The sequence below is a fragment of the Micropterus salmoides genome, unplaced genomic scaffold (assembly GCF_014851395.1).
Source record: "Micropterus salmoides isolate LMB-PRFRI ecotype aquatic unplaced genomic scaffold, ASM1485139v1 Ms_hic_scaffold_3335, whole genome shotgun sequence".
NCBI lineage: Eukaryota > Metazoa > Chordata > Actinopteri > Centrarchiformes > Centrarchidae > Micropterus > Micropterus salmoides.
In genome coordinates this window covers 17,402-28,067 of record NW_024042635.1, presented here as the reverse complement: position 1 = coordinate 28,067, position 10,666 = coordinate 17,402, and the positions used below count along the sequence as shown (strand labels likewise).

The window sequence follows — 10,666 nt, the reverse complement described above, 5'->3', positions numbered from 1 at the left end:
TTGTTCCTTTTCACTTTTGGAGCAATATATATATATGTGTGTGATTTCTCCAAGTTCACACAATAAAATGTTTCCAAATATGTGTTACTGATAGATGAACTCATTGTGAAGTAGAAACCAATGGTGAATTAACATACTGAGGAATGACTTTGTTAAGAGGTCAAAGTTCATATAAATTGTTATTTTCACCACATAAAAAAAGGGAAATTTTCTTTTATAATAATAATAAAATGTATTACATTTTCTTATATATAAAAAGTATTATACTAATTATTATTATTATTATCATTATTATTATTATTATTATTATTATGTTACCGTGGTATGTATTTCATAAGTAAAATAATAATCAGTAACATAAAAACGCCTATGTATCTTTCAGGACCTTCGCCTCGCTTACCGTATTAACTGCTTTAGGCGCAACAAAATTCAGACTGCGGCTGGCTTGACCGCGGGTTCGCAGTCGGCTGTTCACGTTACCGCAGTAGGATGTAGGCCTGTGTGTTGAAGTTCAGAGCCTCTCCTCTCTTCTTCTTCTGTGGTCCCTGTTATAAATTCCTTTTTTTACTTCCCCTCTACTCTTTTATCCATCCCATTATTTCCTGTCGTGATTGTTTGTTTGTTTGTGTTTTCCACAGTGTTATAATGTCTGTTTTCACCTGTCAACATAGTGATTTTAACAAACCGACTCTTAAAAATAGTTTTCTTGAAGAGTGAGTGCTGCTTAAAGTCGCAACTAACTAGGCGAACTTCTGTTCTGTATGTTTTTTTTATTTGTGCAGGAGCTGGCAGAACAATTAATATAGAGGTTCTGCTTCCTTGTGTGTTTGTCAGAACAGAGGTCAGCCATAAACACATCCCGGGGTCACGGCGTCTGTCCTACCTTACCAACACAACGCAGAACCACAGCGGTCACACACAGATGTGTTTAAAATATCAGATAATAAAAATGTGCTGCTGCAGGTTTGATCCACTGGAGGGCGCACCTCACCACATAATCACTGAAACCACACTTTGGTTTTCTTGTTTTTTTATATTTTGATCAGGACTGTTTTCAATCCCAGGGCAGCCACACAGAACAAAAATAACAATAAGACTCCAGAAGATCTGATCTGTAGCTGACAGTGACCTCTGACCTCCCAGAAAGTTAATACATTCCTGCTGGTTACATCACATCAGCCTGCAAAACACTGTTCAGGATCTGAGCAGGTTATTACTCCTTTCATATATGAACAAAGCTGAGACTCTAAAATAAAGCCCCCCCCCCCCCCCCCAACACAGACTAAAATAAACTCAGTTTAGTTTCACTTTCGTTAAAAACCTCAGCGGGTCAGTTTTACCGAGATATTAGTGACGTTGGTGCTCAGCCTGAATTCCCATTGGCTCAGATGGAGGTTGAAGCGCGTTGAACTCGGCGTCCCTTCTTCTCTTATCCTCATTTCACCCTGGAAGCTCGAGCTGGCAGCACAGTGCCGTTTTCTCTGGCTAAAGAAACATATTGATCGTTTATCTATCAACGTTAAAGATGCGACAGGTCAAAATGAAGATGCTGGTTTTCCTGTCTCTCCTTGGAATATGTCTCCATGACGCGGCGGGAGGTGAGTTAACTTTTATATATATTATTTTATATCGGTTGATTGTAAAAGAAAAACATGCGTCATGTCTTTATAGCCTGCTGCTAATATGAATTTAAAGTTACGTTGATGATCTTTGATGTTTAGTTTCAAGTCTTCCTAACAGATTATGGAAATGTGAGAAAATCAACAAACCCATTAAATGTTCATGTTAGTAAATCCTGTTTAAAAAAAGTCTGTTTCTGACAATGTCTGTTAAAAAGTGTATTCATCTTGTTTTTTCCTATTAGGCCTATTTGGGACATTATTTTAATTAATGTTATCAGGAGCATTAAATCGATCTTAAGCAAAAATTGCAGCGTCATTAAGCAGCAGAAAAGTCCAACACAAACTCAGATAAATAAAGGAAAATACGAAAAAAACATAAAAACAAGGCGTTAAAAAAAAGATTTTCTTGTCCAAAACTATAAAGTTGCTACACTGATCGTTTTATATAAAAACTGTGTTCTTGGCAATTTAGTTTCCTATTAAAAACACACAGGTGGTTTTAACATTTAGCCTGTACTGTATGTAAAACTTGCTGATTAGTAGAGCTGGATGATAAATCGATATTAGTTTATCACAGAGTTTTTGTGTAAAAGTTGTTCAATAAGTAAAAAGATGCTCAACTACCAAACAGGTTTGAGGTAATTTAGAAACAGCTCCCGAGTTTCTTGGTCACATAAAAAAAAATTAAATAATCTGCATCAAGTTTATTTCTTTAAATTATGTGATTGTTTGAAAAATACTGTCTGATATATTGAATTTTAAACTTCCAACTATCAATATCAACCTTTTAAATCCAGTTTCCTGTTTAGGTATTTGATCTTTTAACAGGAAATAGATTTATTCTTGGTCAGATTTGGAAAAACAGTTTAGATTTGAGCAGTGCAGAAAGAAAGTGCAGCTGAAAAATGATCTACATGTGTTCAGACAGCAGAGGACAGTGGAGGTTTCTGATATAATCAATAATTTAAAGTTGAAAGTTTACTCTGTTAAAATATTTTAAAAATCTGGCCTGAAAGTGATAAAAACATCAGTTCATGGTGGAGTGAATGTTCTAATTTAACAAATGATATTAGAGTTTAAGAAAAAGGTTTTAATCCGGTAAAGACTGATACTGATAGAAACTGTACTGAATGACATGAGAGATAAAACACACAAGGGACTGGGTCAGATGTTTTTTTGTTGTTGTTTGGATTTAAAAATCTTTATACTCAAATGTAATCCACAAACCATCTGACAACAACATAAAGAAATGAAGTCAGTGAACATGAAATGAAAACGAAACAACCTTCTTCTAAACTGTTTAATGAAAACTGCTGCAGGATTTAACTTCAAGAAGTCATTTAAAACCTCAGAAGAAGAAACACAAGTTGTCATTTGTTTATTGTTTAAGAAAGAAACTATAATGAAACAGAAAATAATCTGTAGAATATAGAAAATAAAATTAGAATCACATGCAGTGTGTATATTTAGTTCAGAGGTTTGTGATTTTAGATTTCAAACTGAACGATAATGAGGAGTGAAAGCTGCTAATGAAGCATCCTGAAGAATAAAAGACTCCACTGACTGAAACTAAACTGTAGTTTAACTTCACGTTGAGATATCAAGCACCAGAAAACAACATGACGCCTGTTTCTACAAACTGATTTCTATCAATGAAACTCAGTTACACGACTGCAGGACCTGAATATTTGATTTGTTTCATATTTTATTTCAGAATAAATTAAATGTTCAAGACAAAATCATCAGAAATATTAAAGTAAAGAGTTTCTGGAGCAAAAGTTTTATTTATAAATATATTTTTGTTTTTATTGATGCACAAAAGAGATTATTAGGAGGTCTTGAATGTACTTTAGTACCTTTTGACTCTGTGTGCAGGAAAATAACTTTGTTCAGTGAATTTATAAAACTGTGATATAAAAACTGAAATCATGAACTCTTTCTTACAGTGACTCACTCTCTGAAGTATTTCTACACTGCGTCTTCTGGAGTCCCAAACTTCCCAGAGTTTGTGGCTGTTGGGTTGGTTGATGAAGCTCAGATGATTCACTATGACAGTAACACCAGGAGAGCAGAACCCAAACAGGACTGGATGAGCAGAGTCACAGCAGATGATCCTCAGTACTTGGAGAGGGAGACTCAGAACTTGATTGGTCACCAGCAGGTCTTCAAAGCCAACATTGGAGTTGCAAAGCAGCGCTTCAACCAAACTGGAGGTTTGTTAGTTTCACTTTCTATTGATAAAATGTTGTTTATATTTTCATCCTGTATTTCAGTAAACAGATGTTACCTCACACACAAACACACACACATCGTTCTTCATCTGTGGAGTTTTATTCTCGTACATTAAACTGTCTGATTTCCTGCTTTTCTTGGCTGAAACACAGTCAGACAGAAACCTGACTGAGACTCCTGGACGCTGCTGTACTTCACTGATCCAGAGTTTCTGTCCATCCCATAATAACCAGCAGAGATCAAAAACACTTTATCTCCACTAGATCAGATCAGAATAACTTTACTGAGCTGCCCACAGTGAGCCGGTCCAGAATAACTCTCCTGTAGGAACCAGTTCCTCACAACAGTTTCACAACACACAGCTGACAGAGGAACATTACCGCCTGGTTTCTCAAACTACGGAGCAGGACTGTAAACGGGACACAGGCTGCTTCTGCTGGGTCCCCGTATGAGAGGAGGAGCAGCGTGTTTTAATAAACCTGCTGACAGGACGACGCGGTAAATGTCTCCTTCAGATCAGAGGTTTAAAAGGTTTAACAGCACGACTGATGCACAGTCTGTCCATCCCAGAATATAATTATTATAAAGTCAATTAATCGATTAGTTTATCAACAGTAAAAGAATCAACAATAATTTCTATAAAGAGATATTTTATCTTTTATATTTAATTCAAATTATATTTTAAAAAATTGTAAATTAAATTCTGTCGGTCGGACTAAAGAAGCCGTTTAAAGATTTCACTTTCAGTTTGAGAGATTTTTCACTGTTTCCTGACGTTTTACAGAGCAAACGATTTATCGATTAATCGAAAAAATAGTCATTACATAATCAATAATGACAAGAATAATTAGTTTGAGCCCTAAATATGTAGTAGAATACAGATTATATTATATTAACTCTACTGATACACAGTCTGTCCGTCCCATAATATAAATATAAAGTAGAACTACAGATTAGATTAACTTTACTTGACCACAGTGTGTCTCTGCCGTAATAAACATATATAGTGCTGAAACAATCAATCAGTTAATCGATTAGTTGAACAACAGAAAATTAATTGGCAACAATTTTGATAATCAGATAATCATTTAAGTCTTTTATTAAGCAAAAAACAAAAAACAAAAAGCCAAAACATGTTCTAGTTCCAGTTTCTCAAATATGAGAATTTGCTGCTTTTCTCTGTTTTTAATATCATTTTATATTAAATACTGTTCAGCGTCGGACAAAAAGAAGAAGCGTTTAAAGATTTCACCTTCAGCCTCCGGGAACTTGTGACGGACGTTTTTCACTATTTTCTGACACTTTTTTTTTAAAATAAGTTAATCGATTAATCAGAAACAATAATTGACAGTGAAAAGAATGATCAGTTTGAGCTCTAAATATAAAGTAGAAGTCCAGATTAGATTAGTTTCACTCTGCTGTTCTGACCACAGCGTGTTGGTCCGTCCCAGCAGGCAGCATCAAGCCAACATCTGCAGGTGGAAACAGCTGCTGGTTGTATTGATTGATTGGCTGATGGATGGACCGATCAGGACACACAGACTGTCTCCCAGTCTCCATAATGGTCCTGCTGGTCTCGGCCTTATTCTGACCAGTTGTAGTAACGCGCTGCTGAACAGGACACGCTGTCCTGGTGGAGCAGGTGGAGTCTAGAGACTGATCCTGGACTGAAACGCTCCTTCAGTGGAAGCTTCTAGAGCCTCAGGACAGCCCGGTCTGTAGTTCCTCACAGGAAGAGGATGTTGGTGGACTGATCCACTGGCTGCAGGGTCTCAGTAGAGGAGGGGGGTCATGTTCAGTCCAGGATCAGGTTTAATCTGCGTCCACCTCAGTTTGTGTTCCTGCAGCTCACATGAAGCCACAGCGCCTTCAGCAGGGGACGATAAACTGCTGGTCTCAGTGGAGGCAGCGTGTCTCTGTGGTGGTGAAATAAAAAGAGTTAGGATCTCACTCTGTTTCCCAGCAGCCTCTCTGCCTCTCCTCTCTCTCTCTCTCTTAAGGCGTCCGCACACACTGTCCAGATGGCGATTGGCTGTGAGTGGCGTCCGTCGAGCCAATCGCAGCAGGAGGTGTAGATCCTCTGTTCTGGTGTCTGTGGATCAGTGTGTCTCTGTGGTGAAGATGTGACATCAGCTGATGATAGATGAGCTGTGATCTCACTCTGTTTACTGATGTCTCTCTTTCAGGTGCACACGTTGCCCAGAGGATGTACGGATGTGAGTGGGACGATGAGACTGGAGAGGTTAAAGGTTTTTTTCAAGATGGTTATGATGGAGAAGACTTCATAGCATTTGACCTGAAGACAGAGACATGGATCGCTCCAAAACCACAGGCTGTCATCACCAAACACAAGTGGGATAATAACAGAGCTTGGATCGCACAGACAAAAAACTACCTGACCCAGGAGTGCGTTGACTGGCTGAAGAAGTATGTGGACTATGGGAGGAGCTCTCTGCGGAGAACAGGTAGAATCACATGACCTGATGTAGTTTCATGGACACAACAATGTTAAAAAGCCTCATTTGTTTCTAACCAACAGCAACATTATAATAAATATAAACCAACACACAGAGATCAACTTTGTTTACACACATTTATTTATCTTTCATTTTCTCTCTGTCACATTTATCACCTCTCTCTCTGTTTTCTCTCTTTCTCTTTCTCTTTTCTGTCTTTTTCCATCTGTGCTTCTCTTCTTTAGTTACACTTCAGTGAGGTTTATTTACATTTCATACACAGTATATCAAACAGTAAATCGAAAAAATGAAAAACCTATAATCTCTCTCTCTCTCTCTCTCTTTTTTGATTGATTTTGATTGATTATCATTATTATAGATTAATGCATGATTTTTTATCCTTTGAGGTAAGATGGTGTCTAAATAAGGTCCTTTGTGAAATTGTTGAAGAAGAGTTGCTGTTTTCTATCTTTTTAAGATTTTTTATTGGTCTTTAAATTAATGATGTTGTTTGGCAGTTTGTAATAGTTATTGTGTATATTGCAATTAAAAAGGGTTTTGAAAATCAAATCTCTCTCTCTCTCTCTCTCTCTCTCTCTCTCTCTCTCCAGAGCTTCCCTCAGTGTCTCTCCTCCAGAAGACTCCCTCCTCTCCAGTCAGCTGCCACGCTACAGGTTTCTACTCTGACAGAGTCACGATGTTCTGGAGGAAAGATGGAGAGGAGCTTCATGAGGACGTGGACCACGGAGAGATCCTCCCCAACAACGATGGATCCTTCCAGACGAGTGTTGACCTGAATCCTCCAACTGGAGACTGGGAGAAGTACGAATGTGTGTTTCAGCTCGCTGGTGCGAAGAACGACATCGTCACCAAACTGGAGAAACCAAAGATCAGAACCAACGGAGGTAAGACTGGAATCAGATGGTTTTTCTGTCTGTTTACTGACCTTTGATTAAAGAACAACCTTTGTAATTATTTTAGTTTTTAAATCAGTGCAAACAGCTTTTTCTTCAGACCATGTGTAACCATATTAACGTGTAACCACAGCTCATTGATTATAGGTGCTGTATTGACTTCTGATCAGTCTTAGAAGATGAGTAGAGTACGCTGATGTCAAATCATTCATTCTTTCCAAAAACCAATATATGGAACAGAAACAGCAAAGACACAAGTCCTTGAATTCCTTGAAAGTTTGTGGAGTGAACAAATCAAGGCCTGGAAAGTTTTTAGTGGGTCATTGAAATTGCTTGAATTCAGCTTCCTTGAAAGATTGCAAAAAAGCAAGTCCTTGAAAGTTTTTGAATGGGTCCTTGAAAGTACTTGAACTTACCTTCCTTGAAAGTTTTGAAACAAATCAGTTATTGAAAGTGCTTAAATATACTTTCCTTGAAAGTTTGTGAAAAAATCAAGGCCTTGAAAGTTTTTGAAAATGATTTTCAGACAAGTGGAGATAAAATTAAATTAACAGCAGAACAAACAAACAGAGTGTCTTTATACATGATTGAGATCTGGTTGGCAGATGGATTTTCCTGCTTCATCTGAACAGGTTGTGACTGTGTTTTGTTGTTTTCTGCAGGGAATCCCTCTGACATGACTGTCATCATCGTCATTGTTGCAGTGGTTGTTCTTGCTCTTGTCGCCATCGCTGTCATTGGATACTTCATTTACAAAAAGAACAAAGGTGAGAGACCAAAACAAAAATGTACTTTTTTGATAAAGTCAGACATTTTTAACTTTAACAACAACAATTTGTCTTTTCTTTTTATTTCAGCCAAACGCCCTCCATCTCGTAAGTAAAACTTGTTTTCATTCAGTTTTCTTTTGTTTGTAAAACTCAGTGTCAGAGCAGGATGTGGACTAACAGTGTGTTTCTGACCTTACAGCTGTAAGCAACCCTGAAGTTTTGGAGGAGCTGAACCCAAAAGCCTAAATGACAAACACGCCACCCTGAACACAGTGAGTTGCTTCATACGGGACATGAATTTTACACTTGTTGTTAAACTATCTGTAAACTTTTGAGATTGTTTCTTTATCTGTAAAACTTCTGTGACATGTTGTAGTTGTAAAGAAAAGAACAAAGGTGAAACTGTTGTATATTTAGATGTAAATTTAATATTAAATATTAAAAATATTAACCTTTAGAGAAACAGTGACACAAATTTATTTAATTGGTGTTGATCCAAATTAAAACAAATGACTTCAAAAGCATAAAAGGTAAATACTTGTTTTTTTAACATTTAAGTGACTAAATCATTGATATTTTAAATGTAAATGTGTTGCTTTGTGGAATTGAACATTTATGGTAAATTATTTAGTTTTGTAGTTTATCTAATTGTATTCTTTTTGTCTCTTTAGGTTTATGGATAACTTTTGCACTGGATCAAGAAACATCCTCCTCTGTAAACTGGGAATTCATTGATTATTGATCACCTTTTATAAACTGATAGAATCAGGGTTGGGATTGAGGAGTAAATGCTTATTGAATGCCTTACAAAGAAAACCAATTTTAAAAATTAGTTAACAAAAAAAAATGCTTTTGAATATTTAGTTTCAATTGAAAAAGTGGAATTTCCTCTCATTGGTAAAATAAATGAGGATCATTTATATTTTTTTCTTGAAGAGAAGTAAAACAACAATGAAAGCATCACAGAACTCTTCAAACATACCTAAATGATTTAAAGTTGTATGTGTTCATCTTAAACAAATCCACCTTAGTTACAGTTAAAAACTTCTGGTGTTGGGTTTTCTGGTAAAATCAATATGGTAATACAAAAATAAATACACATATATAGACACACACTCATCCACGTACACGCGTTTTAAAATATATATTCATAGGGTCTGGTAATAAGATGATAAATAACAGATATTTGTCAACCCGTAAAACGTTGTCTTTACTGTTTTAATGAGAAAGTTGTTCTTTGTTTCTCTGGTTTTATTCGATCACTGGCAAAACTGCAAATCAATCAGCAATATCCAAAAACATGCTGCGTAAACTGGACACCTTCTAACTGCGGTGAAATATATTGGTTTATGTTTAATTCACTAAATGGCTTCTAAATTGAATTTCCACAAAATGTACAGCATCAGTAATACAACGTGAAATTACACAATCAAACAATGATATGTCGTATCAGTGTTGCCCACCCTAACCTCACACAAACACACACACAGACACACACACACTATAAGCATCAACACCATTTGTTTTCCAGTTTTGTAAATAGTTTGCTTGTATATTTCTTAAAAACGGATAAGATTTAAAGATTTTGTTTTGATTCAAACCAGGCCAAATAAATATTAACTTATGATTGTGAGGTTTTCCTTAATTAATCAGGTGTGTGTTTTTGTTTCATAATATCTTTATTTTGATCTGTTTTGAAACATTATATTGATTTTGGCTGAGACTTTTAAAGGGTTGTGGGTTATGTTTTTAGCTTCTCAGCACACAGATATGTTGTTGAAAATATGTTCTGCTAGTATTTAGGGACAAGGGACATTTTCTCTTAGTTTAGTAAACAAATTGTACATCTGAAATCACATATTGTGTTGGTTTAAGTAGCTAAATGTTAAATGAAGTTTCCCTGCTATTTCATCCCTTTTGTACTGTTCTTCTTTTAAATAAAGTCCCTAAAAGTCCAAATGTGTTTCTTTTTTTTATTCCACATTTGTGACTGTAGCTTCTATTATATGAATATAATTGTGTTCACTGATGTCACAGAGACTAAATGAACGTGGCTCTGATCTGAAGATGTTAAACTAAAGAGCAGGAAGAACAAATGATTTGATAAGACCTGCAATTCTGTACAGACAACTAAGGGAATTTGACTTTTCATCATGAAGTGATCGTGATGGTTTTCTTAGTTTGGGACCATTTTTGTGAAATCATTTAGCTTTCTCTCTCTCTCATGTGGTTTGCTGCTGTCTAATAAAAGGTCTTACCACAAAATGATTTATTTTAATTTGTATTAAGACTTATTAACACAAATAGAGGAAAAAAGAATACTGATGTTTATAACTGCTGATTTGTGTTTTCTTCCTATTTCACATTGTCTGTATATTTTATTTTATTTTATTAATGTTTATATTACCTGGCAGCTCTTCAGCTGAGTGGATCCAGGCTCAGTGTGGCGCTTTGGTTTTCCCCTGAAAAACCTGTTGCACTGAAATCTGCCTGGCAACTGTTGACATTACAACTGTCAGGAAATCCTCCAGGTCAGTGGCTCCTCAGAAGCAAGTATCTAGATTTAATGTGCTGTAGGTTATATCTACTCAGAACAACAACTCCTCTTAGTACCACACTCAGGCCTTACAACCAGACTGTTGCTGTCTCCAGGCTTTGGAATAGCCCGTCCA

At 36.2% G+C, this 10,666-nt stretch overlaps 1 protein-coding gene across 1 annotated transcript; it reads left to right on the top strand.

Moving 5' to 3' along the window:
* The first annotated feature begins 1,429 nt into the window (after positions 1-1,429).
* On the top strand, positions 1,430-9,953 carry LOC119884279 (class I histocompatibility antigen, F10 alpha chain-like). The gene is made up of 8 exons (XM_038694734.1): positions 1,430-1,598; positions 3,569-3,835; positions 6,041-6,319; positions 6,922-7,215; positions 7,887-7,991; positions 8,082-8,099; positions 8,194-8,266; positions 8,666-9,953. Exons 1-7 carry the CDS (start codon positions 1,526-1,528, stop codon positions 8,238-8,240), a joined length of 1,083 nt encoding a protein of 360 aa, XP_038550662.1. The 5' UTR covers positions 1,430-1,525; the 3' UTR covers positions 8,241-8,266; positions 8,666-9,953.
* The last annotated feature ends 713 nt before the right edge of the window (positions 9,954-10,666 follow it).